The sequence below is a fragment of the Osmia bicornis genome, chromosome 9 (assembly GCF_907164935.1).
Source record: "Osmia bicornis bicornis chromosome 9, iOsmBic2.1, whole genome shotgun sequence".
Lineage (NCBI taxonomy): Eukaryota > Metazoa > Arthropoda > Insecta > Hymenoptera > Megachilidae > Osmia > Osmia bicornis.
In genome coordinates this window covers 9,555,066-9,569,313 of record NC_060224.1, presented here as the reverse complement: position 1 = coordinate 9,569,313, position 14,248 = coordinate 9,555,066, and the positions used below count along the sequence as shown (strand labels likewise).

The 14,248-nt window shown below is 40.3% G+C and overlaps 2 protein-coding genes across 2 annotated transcripts in view; both read right to left on the bottom strand.

Moving 5' to 3' along the window:
• LOC123988121 overlaps window positions 1–14,248 on the bottom strand; it is a 63,857-nt gene that overhangs the window by 32,600 nt on the left and 17,009 nt on the right. The gene's annotated exons all lie outside the window — the stretch shown is intronic.
• LOC123988152 (uncharacterized protein K02A2.6-like) lies at window positions 1,702–5,655 on the bottom strand. Its single transcript, XM_046287190.1, has one exon. The coding sequence runs from the start codon at window positions 5,653–5,655 to the stop codon at window positions 1,702–1,704; it is 3,954 nt and encodes a 1,317-aa protein (XP_046143146.1).

Here is a 14,248-nt window from a genome sequence, read left to right as displayed (position 1 = left end):
AAAAGTTTTCCCAATCCTCATATTGACCGGAAAACGTTGGTAAATCTAATTTTGGTAATTTAGCCGCGCGATGCTCGAGCGTTAGGGAGGAGCTGGCGATCGGTGGCCCGGTCGGTAAAGTAGGCGGTTCCGCAGCCTCAAGCTCTGCTTGAACCGTTAAAAGAAAGTCAAGCGTATCCTCGTATGCAGTTTGCAACCGTTCAATCATATTATCTGTTAGATAAGCGTCACCTTCAGCATCCTCACGCATGGAAATCTCGGCATGCGCGCCCCGCGCTTCCCTCCAGATTTCCTGGAGAGACTCAATTCGAGAAATAATAATATTGCGATTAAATGTATTGCGATCCTTATCCCTTAATCGCGAACTCGTTAACTCGATTTCGGCTAATCGCGCATATTGCACCGTAGTGAGCCTTTTCAAAAGTGTAGGTGCCATGATAATTCCAACCAAACGAATTTAAACTCGAAAGTATTTACTCAATTGAAACGTAAACCAAAACTGTAAACCTAATGAGAATGAGTTACGACAAACTAAATTCAATAAACAAATTTAAAAAGAAATAAAAGAACTATGGCAATATAAAATTCGTATCGCTAATTTATAATTAAACAGCAAAGCACCCTGGTATTACAATTTCAAATAAAGGTATCCAGCTTCTTAACCGACCGGACGTTAAAGTTGGAGGAAACACGACGCCGTAGACCCACTTGAGCTCGTGGCGACGCGACCAAAAGTCTGTGCTTATATTACACTATCGCTCTGCTCGCCCCTCTAAACGATAATGCACGAACAAAGAAATGCTCATGCAACGCTACAACCCTGATTCTTAATACACAAAACAAAATCAATCTCTAGTTTTACACACTATATTCAAATCCAGAAAACAAACAAATTAAGTAACTTCGGTTCTACCCAATCACCTCATTCCTCACCCGGAGCACCAAAAAATGTTCCGAATAACAGGAAAATCGAGAGGGTAGGATATGAGGTGGAATTGGTGTCACCGGTTATAAATAAACTGTACACAAGAATTAAAGGGAGAAACAAAAGAACAAAAAAATGAGTTTATTAAAGTGAAAGCAAATGACTCTACTCTACGGGTACCGGCTGTAAAAACCCCAGTCGAAAGTGGGGAAAAAGCCTGGTCCCAACAAAGAAAATTATATTAAATCAAAACCTGAAATTGAAGAAAAACAGCTAATATTGACAGGTAGAAACTACGAAAACTAGAGATATAAAACGAAAACGCAGTTGAATGATCATTCAAGACTTAAAAATAACGCACGCAGTGAGATCTCTCTTACCCTAAATCTTAATTGAAAAAACGCCTCGCCGCAGTCGCCGCAGATCGCCGTGGTCTTCGCAAATACCTCCTGATCACAGGAAGGGGTCCCGCAATCGGGGACCGAGTGACCGTAACACGCGTCACTCTCTGCACGGCTAGCCAGGTGAGCAGATCCAGCCGATCGCCGCACTGTGCCGTACCAATCACTGCACACAGTTGGCCGTCTGAGCTCTCTCGCAAGATCGCCGGGCCGTGCAGAACACAATCGACAGCACGTAGTGCTTCAAAACACAAGCCACACGCACGATCGCAACTCGCCACACGTTTAAAGTTAGATTAAAAATCAAAACAGTGACACAAATCGAAAATCAGTAAAATCAAGACGTTTGACCTGCACAGAGTACCGAACACAGTCTCAATGACTGGCCCAACCCCGGGCCATACCGCCACCACCGACCCGCCGCCCGCGCCTGCGCAGGGTTGCGTGACATCGTCCAACCGCAGACCCTCGCGCAGCGCCAAATTTAAATCTAACTGCTCGAGCTAAACATACAAAACCCGTAAAACGCGAACACAAGCGTATCTCCCTCTTTGGCCTTTGTACTATTTCTTTTTGTCCCGACATTTCTATTTGACTGGCCTCCTCCTTTATTTCTTCCATTTTATCCTGTTGTCCTTCTTCTCTTACTCCTCTCGGCATCAAATGAAACTCATTTCTGACAAATTTCTTTCCATTCTCTTCCTTGACTATATATGAGCGCGGTGTACCCGCTTTCTCAACAATCGTCCCTGGGATCCATTCTGCCTGCGGTAGCTTCTTGAACATCACTTCTCTCCCTGCTGTTAGCTCATGCCTTTTTCTTGCCTGTCGATCATAGTACACCTTTGATTGCTCTCTCAACTGAATGAGGATCTGTCTGTCTTGGACACATGTTATCCTTGGTTTCAGGTACTCAAATGTGCACGGGATATTTGTTCTGAGATTTCGTGACATCAGATTAGACGCTGGTGAGTGCACCTTACCTCTTGGTGTATTCCTAAAATTTAGCAATGCCAGAAAGATATCTTCTCCTGCATCCAATGCCTTCTTAAACAGCATCTTTGTTGACTTGACTGCGCTCTCCGCTAGACCATTTGATCGTGGATAATGCGGACTCGACTTAACATGTTTGAAGGTCCATTCTCTAGTAAATTTCTTAAACTTTTCGGAGTCAAAATATAATGCTCCATCAGTGTAGAGAATCTGTGGAATTCCATACCTTGCAAAAACTGACTTAATAGCAGCTATAACCGCTTCACTGGTTAAACTTGATAATGTAATCACCTCAATAAAATTGCTCAGTGCATCAACCAGTACCAAATAATTCTTGCTTCTGAGTTCAAAAACATCACACGCCACCTCCATCCACGGTAGTAACGGAATCTCCTTACTCTTCAATTCTGACCTGACATTGCTGGGCCTGTACTTCAGACAGGTTTCACAGGATTGTACAAACCTTCTTATATCCTGATTGATGCCAATCCAAAACATGCCCAAGTCAGCCTTGCTAATCATTCTGCTTATACCTGGGTGCCCCGTATGTAATATCTTCAACATTCTTCCTTTTAAACTTCGCGGTACCAACACCCTGTTTCCTCGAAAAACCACCTCTCTGCTTTCATTCATTTCATCTTTAAATTCCGCAAAGGGTTTACATTCCTCCACTATATCCTTGTAATATTTTGGCCATCCCTCTTTTATATAAGTCTTTAAGTATTGTATCGTCCTATCCTTTCTCGACTCCTCATAAAATAACTTCCAGTCTTCCTTATTCATTGGTAACTCATTGATCAATAAAGCAATCTGTAATTCTATTTCCTCTTCTAAGTCATTCATCTCATTATTATGCTCCTCATGTATAACATCCCTAGAGAGGGTATCAGCTATGTGCATCTGTTTTCCCGGTGTATAGCTTAAATTAAAACAATATGGTTGCAATCTCAACAGCATTCTTTGTAGTCTTGTCGGTACAACGTGAAGGGGCTTTTTTATCAGGCCTAGTAACGGTTTATGATCCGTTTCAACTTGCACCTGCTTCTTTCCAAAGATATATAGTTTAAATTTTTCCATACCAAAACAGACCGCTAATAATTCTTTCTCAATTTGTGAATATCTTGTCTGTACTTCCGTTAAAGCCCTAGATGCATAGGCTACCGGTTTTCTTTCTTGTAATAATACAGCCTCCACCGCCGTAGAGCTCGCATCCACACTTATTTTAATTTCTTTTTCCTCATCATAGAGTCCCAGTACCGGTTCACTGGTTATTATTTTTTTAAGTTTATTGAATACCTCATCATGAATTGGGAGCCATATAAATATAACATCATCCTTTAGGAGCTCCCTCAGTGATGCTGTGAGCTCACTGTAGTTTGGAATAAATTTCGCCATGTAATTAAACAAACCCAGTATTCGCTGGAGCGATTTCTTATCAGTAGGTTTCTTCAGCCCTTCCACCGCTTTTATTTCTTCATTCGCTACTGATATTCCCGTTGGACTGATATTGTGACCCAAAAACTCCACCTTACTAGCATTAAATATACATTTTCCTGGATTAAATTTAATTCCTTTCCGTCTAGCAGTTTCCAATACTTCCATCAAGATTTCTTTTAGCTCTTCCTCTGATTCAGCCCATATTAGCAAATCATCCTGATAGGATGCTACGTTTCGAATACCTTCCACTGTTTGCGCAATAATTCTGTGACAGATTTCAGGTGCGCTCTTCAACCCAAACGGAAGTCTGTTAAACGAGTATCTGCCCCAGTGAGTCTGAAATGTACACAATTTCGAGCTTTCTTCGTCTAATGGAACCATCCAAAATCCCGACTGCGCATCCAATTTACAAAAAACTTTTGCATTTTTTAGCCTTGCTACAATTTCCTCAAACTTTGGAAACATATAGTGTTCCCGCTTAATAGCCCTATTCAATGGCCTCGAATCTAAGCATATTCTAAGTGTTTTGTCTTTTTTCATTACCACAACCATCTGACTGACCCATTCCGTAGGCTCTGTTATCTTTTTAATTATACCCTTCGCTTCCATTCGATCTAGTTCCTCTTTTACCGACGATAACAGGGTATACGGTATCCTACGAGCCGGAGCAACCACCGGCTTAATGCTCTTATCCAATCTTATCTTGCAACACTGTTGTACCAGGCCCACTGATCCATCAAACAGGTCATTATACTTCTTTGGTACAAAGTTATTTTTTTCTAAGATATCCACTCTTTTAATTAGTCCTAACCGCTCCGATGCCTCTAACCCTAGGATATTCTCATAGTGTTCTTTCGTTATAAAGAAATTGAAGTTGCTCTTAACGTCTTTGAATTGACATCTTAACGAACATTTGCCCATAATTTCAACGATATCCTTGGTAAAGGATTTAACTACCACCTTCGTCTGTTCTAATTGTTCTTTGGTGAATCCCAAGCTCAAATATTGCTGAAGACTCATGATATTGCAGGCTGCCCCCGAGTCTACTTTGTGTGCTATGGGCCTTCCATTAATATGTAATATCACTTTATACCAGTCTGTTGTCTCTTTATCATTAATCGACCCTATTTTAACTTCTAAGATTTCTATCTCATCCTCACCTTCTGCTGTTTCCATACAGTTAACCTCTTTTTTATTTTTGCTGCACACTTTCGCAAAATGATTCCTTTTTTGACAATGACTACAAACTTTACCATAAGCTGGGCATCGTCCCCATTCATGAGTATATCCACAGTATCTGCAAGTAATTTTCTTGCCCGGTGCCCTCTTTTTAACAGTATCAACTGTCATTTCCATTGCCTCTTCTTTAATATGCATTGTTTTCACATGTTCCGCTACCACCGCACGGGTACGACAAATTTCCATAACTTTTTTGATGTCCAACATTTCTGTTCGGAGTAGTTTTTCCTGTAGACCCTTATCTGAAATGCCGCTAACAAATATGTCTTTAATTAGTTCCTCCTTTAACGCACCAAACTGACACGTTTTGCTTAAATTCTTTAATGCCACCATAAACTGTTCATGTGACTCTTCCTGCTGTTGTTTTCTATTGAGAAACACAAACCTCTCATATGTGACATTTGTCTGTGGCAGAAAATACTCGTCAAAATGTCTAATTACAACTTGCAACTCTGGCGATTCCAATGCAAATGATGCATATATTTCATTAATTTCCTCACCACCCGCATGGAGTAAAATCGCTATCTTTCGCTTTTCCGCTACTGAATCATAAAATGCTGTAATATAATTGTCAAATTGCCTCTTAAACCTTTTCCAATTTGCCGCCGCATTTCCTTCCAAGCGAAATGGTTCCAACTCATTGTTTCCATGAGACGCCATCATTTAGGTTATACCTTTATAATCCTGTGTTATCAATTCACTCCTATTATCAGTCTTACTTTATATTTACTAATATTCATTTGTTTTACCGCTGTCACCATGTTGTAGTTTATTTAATTATAAAACGTAAATTTATTATCAATTGTATAATGTTGTACATGTGCTTTCATTCTGTTCTAATCACAACCTACCACACTCGCCATATTGCTTGCCCCTCGCTTGCGCACGCACCCACACATCCATGTATCAACATCTTTCCATAACAGTTGTATTACCTTTAAGATTATGAATATAAATAAGTTTAGTTTTACATTTACATTTGCATTTATTTTATTCTGTGTGTGCCTCCAACTCTAATGCCGGGTCTACACTGGGTAGAAATGTTCGCGAACAGTTCTCGAGCTGTTTGCGAGCTGTTTGCGAACAGTTCGCGAACAGAATTCACACCTAAGCTCAGACATAGTTCGTGAACAGCTCGCAAACGGAACGCAAACGGTTGTACAATTGAAAGGCTATTGTGTTTCGAGTTCACAAACAGACCCTTTGATGTACCGCCTCCTTAGCGAACAGTGTTCGCTGTTCGCTGACCAGTTCGCTGCAACCTGCTCGCTGTTCGCCAAAGTGTCCATATTGCCGGCGAACATGGTCCGCGAGCTGTTCCCCGGCATAACATGTATAATATATTAATTTCATCCTTAATGGTTGGTGGTTTGATTGGGTGTAGTTCGGAAAACCACTCACCCCCTATTTTTTTTATTTTTTAAAACACAGTATTCTTACCTTTGTTGATACACTGATTACGAATATCATAGCGAAAAATTGGCGAGTATTCGGGCATCGTAAAGCGGCCGGCAGCGCTTACGCGAAAAAATAAGAAATTCTTTAAACAACATTATTATTTGCAAATTCTTGTGGTGGCGACGCGACAAGATAAACGTAGATCCGTTTATTCAATTACTTCAGGATATTAGGATTTGCTATTTTGCGGCAGTACTGCTTCCGTTTCTGAGAAGCAGTTGTATTCACTGAGATAAACGTAAGCAAATTTAATTTTTTTATTTACCATGAAAATCAAGTTGCCAAATTTCACTATGATATTAATTCAATATCATATATTCAAAGCTTCGATGTAACCGTTAACAGCTCGTAAACAGAGTTCGATAGCATTCTCTACGATATTCGTAATCAGCGTATAAAAGACGTAAGAATACTGAATTTTAAAGAAATAGGGGGTGATTACTTTTCAGAACTTCATCCACAAATGCGAACGGATTATTTTCTTTTAATTCATGAAACTTCTTTTTTTTCTCACAGAAATATGGACGACATAGCGGATGAAACAAATGAACGTAAGTATAATTCCAACTTCAGTAAAAAATTAATATACTGCATGATTCGAAAACATGCATGTTATATAGCTCCTTTTTCTTTCAGCAACAGCTGCAGCACATGCAGACGCGGCAGCAGGAGAGGGACCGGGAATTTCTTTTGCTGCAAAAACCGCCGCAGCAGCAAAAACAAGAAGAACCGATAAAAACTGAGGCGGATGTGAAGCCGCAGCGAAGTGAGTTTCACAGATATAATCGAAAAAATAATTAACATATTTCCGTCTGAAGTAATAAAAAAAATTAATTCTAAAATGGGTGAGCTATATTAACATGTACAATTTTACGTTACAGAGAGAGGAACGGCTGCTAGCATCAGGCGCCGCCAAAACCGCGGAAGATGGCCGCGGGGCGGCGGCATCAATAAATATCATTTCAGTTTATTTTACATTTAATTTTTTATTTATTTATACTGTGACCCTTTCGGGGGTTCACTCTATACACGGGGTGTCGCGAAATACAATTTTGTTGGGCGCCAGCCACTTATTGTGGCAACCGAAATCGAAAGGGGGTAAAAGGGGAAAAGGGGACTTGTACAAATGGAGGGGTCTCGGGCACTTTCGTCCGTACAATTTCGCGGGAGAGTGCGCGAGGAGGAGATAATCGGGGACGGAAAGATACAGGGTCGGGATGGGTTCTCGCGGGGGTCAGTACGTTACGCGTAGTTTATACAATTGAACGGGGTCAGAACGAGAAAGGGGTAGCCGTTGCCAAACTCACAATACAATATAATCTCGCAATGATTACGAAAAGGGGCTTACCGGGGCTGCGCACCACACACAAACTCCACACTTTCGCTTTACAAAATCTCGCCATCGGTACTCTATTTTCGCTATGACTCAAAATCGCTTCTATACTTTACTCGGTTGCTCAAGGCTAATTGGCGGCTCGTCGTCGCCGCCGCGACGACGAGACCGTCGCGGGATATTTTTGGGGAGGGGATGGGGTTTGGAAGGGGGCCTCTTCCGGCAACGGGACTGATCGATTATCGATCCCCGTTACACCGGTGATCGGGGTCGATGGGGCTGACGGACTTCCTGCTGTGACGGGTGGCTGAGGTCTTCGGGCTCGGCGACAGATGGCTCCGGGTGGACGTTTGCATCATTTTGGGCCGCTTCATCATAGTTTCTGAAGAATTCCTTGGGAGTCCCACGTTGCTCCGTTTGTTGGAGGGGTGGGTCTGTCGCCGGCCTCGAAGCTCCTGGTGAGGGTGATCCTCGTTGGTCTGTCCGTCGTCTCCACCGGCCCGACACCGGTGGGCGGGGGGAAAGGGGTAAGGTGAGGGAAGGGCTAGAGGTTATTGTTAGGTGGGCGCATGGGCGGGGGAAAGCGCAGCGATTGTAACGGGGGGGCACGGGTATCACCACGTTACAATACTTTCTTTTATTTTCATTTCAATGTATTATTTATATTTTTTTTTAATTTCATTTTTATTTTCTCATAATTTTAATTTTCATTGTATATTCTAATTTTTTTGATACCTTTTTTATGAAATATTTTTAAAATAAAAACAAATAAACATATTATTCTGATTGTTTTCTCTTATTTCCTTACGACATCCTACAAATACTAAACGTACCACTAAAAACTGTGAAATAAAATATTTTTCAACAAGAGAAAAACCGACTTCGAAATGCACTAAAAAGTGTCAAATAATTTCTATTTCATTTATACCAGTATTCCACAGCTATTAATAAAATCTACTTAATCATTAAATAGGATACTAAATACATTTCAACCTTTTCGGAGGCGGCGCAAAATTAAAAATACCCGAATATACGATCCTGCCAATAACGATTTGATTGCGGTATGGCAAAGTTGATAATTAATAAGTCGTAAGAAATACAATTCGAAACCTTATAGATACGGCACAAAACATTTGTAATTCTAACGATTGTATCGGAGAAGTTACAGCTTTCTCCTGTACAGAAGAATCACACACGTTGTTAAAAATGTCCCTAGATATAGTAACCTGGCAGACAGTGGGGGTACTGCCGATGACTTCTTCAGTAGGTTAAGTTGACCATAAGTCGGGTACATGCTGGAATGTATAATATTCCGTACTTTCCATTTCCGGGGTCAAAACTATGGGCCCCCATTGAAAAAAATCGGTTCGGCCTTCGAATGACCTTGACCCGTGAACTTGGGGTCAACACAGAGGTCACAGTAGGATGCAGCTTCAGAAACCCTACAACTCTTGTCCGAAACTTTTTTCGCTAAAGTCCATAGTTTCTGAGATATTTAAGAATTCCCCGTTATTTTGAGACGCCCTGTATAATTTAAACTTCAAGGTAGAGTTCTGAAAGCAGCATCAGAAACTCTACAACTTTCGTCGGAAAGTTTTTTCGCTAAAGTCAATAGTTTCCGAGATATATCGTGGTGCCTCTTATTTTCGAACGCCCTGTATAGCTGAAATTTTGAGCTACAGCAACGAAAAAAGTATCCACTTGTAGGGTGTCGCCTAAGTATTTTCATGAGCCTAAAAAAATGATTTATTCATTCGGCATTTTTCCCGGAAAAAAAAAATTCGGGGGAAAAAAAATTCCCTCCACCACGATTTTTGAAATTTCGTATTTTTGGGCACATCTACACATCGAGCTCTTTCCAACGATACCAAGCACTCGGGGGTAGCACCTGCCATAAGCTGAGAATAGGGATGGCAATAATATGGTTGAGCGAGTCTGCCAGGCTCAAGGAAACCATATTATTGTCATCCCTATTCCCAGCTTATGGCAGGTGCTACCCCCGAGTGCCTGGTATCGTTGGAAAGAGCTCGATGTGTAGATGTGCCCAAAAATACGAAATTTCAAAAATCGTGGTGGGGGGAAGTTTTTTTTTTTTTTTTTGAAAAAAGTGCCCAATGCGAAAATCATTTTTTTAGGCTCATGAAAATGCTCAGGCGACACCCTACAAGTGGGTATTTTTTCGTTGCTCTAGTTCAAAATTTCAGCTATACAGGGCGTTCCAAAATAAGAGGTACCACAATATATCTCGGAAACTATTGACTTTAGCGAAAAAAGTTTCGGACAAGAGTTGTAGGGTTTCTGAAGCTGCATTCTACTGTGACCTCTGTGTTGACCCCGGTGTCATGGGTCAAGGTCATTCGAAGGTCGAGCCGATTTCTTTCAATGGGTCCCATATTTTTGACCCCGTAAATGGAAAGCGAGGAAAAGTCGACGTTCGACCATGTACCCAACTTAAGGTCAAATAGTGGGGGAGGATTTTTAAAAAATTAAAAAAAAACACGTAACGAGTAAAACATTTTTTTGCGTCGAGAAAGCGCGCAAGAGACATACTGCAGGAACCAATTGGTTTCGATCCGCTCGCTTTAAGTTTAAATTATACAGGGCGTTTCAAAACAAGGGGGATTCCTTTAATATCTCAGAAACTATGGACTTTAGCAAAAAAAATTTCGGACAAAAGTTGTAGGGTTTCTGAAGCTGCATCCTACTGTGATCTCTGTGTTCATCACAAGGTCACGGGTCAAGGTCATTCGAAGGCCGAACCGATTTTTTTCAATGGGGACCCATAGTTTTGACCCCGGAAATGCGGAATATTATACATTCCAGCATGTACCCGACTTATGGTCAAATTAACCTACTGAAGAAGTCATCGGCAGTACCCCCAGTGTCTGCCAGGCCACTATAAGATTCATGGTCGTGTACTTACGTTAAGTGTATTATTTCATTCATTCTACCCCTACCAGCACCACGAATCCGTCGTTCTTTGATGTTTCCGAACATAGAAAAGGATAACGCAAGAAGGATAAACAAAGAGAGAAAGACTCGCAAGCATAACATTTAACCCAATATTATGCTACTAAATGTTGACCGATTTATATTGTGTTTAGCTTCATTTTAATCAGAAAAATCTTCTCCACATGATAGTCAAATTTTTATTAACAAAAACTACAAAATAAAAAACTTTATTCTGTGCATTAGTATGGTCACATTGACACGGGGCATTTAAATGAAGGCAATAAATTCCGGTTTCAGTTTCTCTTTCGTCTTTAGCTACTGACTGTTTCTAGTCAGTGTTTATTGACTAGATAATCAAATTCGAAAAATGATTCTCCTATTCCATAACAGTTGCGAAGTGGACCGGCAATAGTTACATTTATCAAGTTTTCACTGTATATGGTGCAAGTTTTATACTTTATTTTTCTGGCATATCATTTCAAGTATTCTATCTGCAATTTCATTAGCGTACTATTCTTTTCTATGTCTGGCAGGAATCAAAATCGCCTCGAGCCTGTTACATTTATGTTAATACGTTGCGGCAACTATGCCTTACATTTATCGTCTGATTTATCGAATTTACATTTATCGACTGATTTGTGTTTTTGTCGACCCTGATGATAACGTGGTCAAACATACCATTAATGCCTCTGACGGAGAATCAGTGAACTATTCTTATGTCTATTTTACGTCTGATGCGTACAAATCGTAGATTACATTAAACGTCTTCCAGAAGTGATAAATTGTGAAAAATCGAATTTCAGTGATATTGTGCTAGTTCAAGGAAGGTTGGTCTGCTTTGTTATCAGTGAAAAAACGATTAAATCGTCCAATATTCGTTAAAATGTAGGCGAACGCAGCATTCGGCAGCCATGTTGTTTGCTTACAACAGCGTCTGTCTCAATCGTACAGTTTCGAAAATTCCATTTTTCTCAACGTATGGTGTTTATTAGCGTTAAAGCGGACCAGACCGACCTGTAGCGAAGTCTACCCGTGTGTGGTGTACCCGCGAAAATTTCATTTATGCAATTATCGAGACGAAAAATGGAATCTACGAAATCGAGTGTCTCTCTCACACATGGCGTATACGTGCATGCTTTCCGTTGATTGTGTAAATGCACGCATACAGGTCATGGCACAAGGAGCCTGTGCCCATAACCTTTAGTAACAGAAACAGTGTATGACACCGTACAAAAACTCGAGTCTAGCTCGAGAGAGATACAGACGTTAGCATAACACCAGCGCTACGCAGTTAGCCAGTGCTTCGCATTTCGGGAATCCCCCTGTTAACTGCGTAGAAACGGGAAAACCGTAATAACTTCTTTTGTAGAGCGTTCTTTCTCTCTCTTTTGCACAAAGCGTCGACCGGTCCAACAAGGATCATTATTGTATGCACGAAATGATGGTATGAAAGAGTGGATGAATGAAAATGTATTTAAACAACGAGAGTAAAGAATGAGAACCCTTATGAAAGCGAACGTCGCGAACGTTCGACCGCCGTTCGAAATCAAGGGTCGTTCAAAGCAATAAACACTATTGTATCGAAATTCCAAGAAACTGCCTGGCGACAAGACCTAACGGCAAATTGAACAAAAGAACGTTCTCGAAGGAATGTTCGTTAGATCGAAAATTGTTTAAATTCATTAGAAAGCAGATGCCGAGTCCATCTGAATAAATATGCATACCGATTAAACAAATGTATAGTTTGTCACGGCGTTGCAGCTACCGTAAGCGCATCGCCCGCTGTTGAACCATTAATTAATAACCTTCGTTGCAAATCGAAAAACGAATAATTTTGATCTTTGTTAATGTAAAATTATACGGATGACGGCCTCATCCTTGAAAGACTATATGTTTCATCTTATATTTCATTCTATAAGTTCAACCTGATTAATAGTTGCAATTCTACCATAATGCAATAGTTATAAATTCAAATAGAAGTACAGCGTAGTTTCCGAAACCGTTGGCGACGAAATAGAAAAGAGAAAGGAACACCAAGGAAAGGGATGAAAGATTTTCGTCTAGTTCGCGCGTCTACCACGATTCGTCAAACCGCCCCCTCCAAGGACGATGATCGCACGACGGGCCCTTCGACCGTCGATCTCGCGCAAAAGGGTATAGCAGGATAAGATCGTCAAAAGTGCTCTTGGGCCGATTTTTTTCGGCAATGCACCATTTTATAGCTTATAATAAAAAACCATCGTACACCAAGTTTCAACCCTGTATCTCAACTGGGAGGGTAGTTACAGGGTGAGAAAGAAACAGTGGTTTTTGCCATATTTTCCCTATTTAATGGCATTCAAAAAATCTGAAAAAATTCAAGAACATTCTAGCCATGTTTCTTTATGATTGTGAATTTTTTCAGTGTTTTCGGTTGCAAATCCTCGTCGTGAAAAATCAAAAACGCAAAAAAATGTTGAAAAATTGAGATTTCGGGTAGAAACTTTCGAGACACTAGATTTTTACTTTCACAGTAGTTACATATTAGCATGACTGGTGTCCTCAATTTTTTGAGATTTTTAAGTGTGGTGCGCCGTGTTTAAAAAAATCAAAAACCGATATTTTCGACATATTTCGTGCGATAACATGAGAAATACTTTCAATTTTTACATTTCCTTTACACACTAAGCGCATTATGTGATTTCTAACATTTCTGCATTGGATGAAGCAAGATCTGAGTGGAGACAGTGAAGTTATTGTAAATAATTGAAAATTACGCACGTTTTCTCCTAAAATATTCGACACTTTTTCAACGTTGTCGGTGATTGAATGGTTAAAGCCGGGTATCCGCCGGTATCAAACGCCTGTATCATATCACCGTTCCGAACCCTTTTGAATAGGCAGGCGTTGCCTCGTTGCATGCAACGGCGTGCTGCGGCTTGGATAACCTTTCTTCGTTTCTTAATAGAAACGGTTAGGCAATAGGATTGGGCCACTACAGGCGAGGAGTTTCGTTTTGCTGCGTGTCGTTCCAAAGAAACGGAGGCAACGGACCCATCCGAAAAATTTGTCGATTCTTTGCCGTTCCATCGAAGGAAAGGTTCATGCGTTTGCACTTGATATAGCGTTTCGTGTCGTCACTTGGGTTTCAATTTATTTGAAATCTTGCAGTATTATTGGATTCATTTCAAAATCGATGAAATTATTTATGAACTTAATCTAATTTAATTTAGATAAATTTTATCGTCTAAATATATTTAAACAGATGTCAAGTGGAAACATGACACTTGAGGCACGAGATAATATGATTTGGAATCGGATATATCAGTGAGATAATACTAATGCAACGACTGTTATTTTTCATTTTTTTCTTATAAAACTGTTACCAAGATATTTGTGACGTTTTTCTAATTAAAATGATACCAAACACGATATGGTTTGGACAATTACAATAATGAAACAGCATGCAGCAAATCGAAACTTCTCGCCTATAGGAGTTTATTTCAAGAAACGAAGAACTATTGTCCGAAC

Excerpts from the sequence above, each read along its gene's own strand:
- LOC123988152 (XM_046287190.1), bottom strand. The coding sequence starts at position 5,655 with ATGGCGTCTCATGGAAACAATGAGTTGGAACCATTTCGCTTGGAAGGA.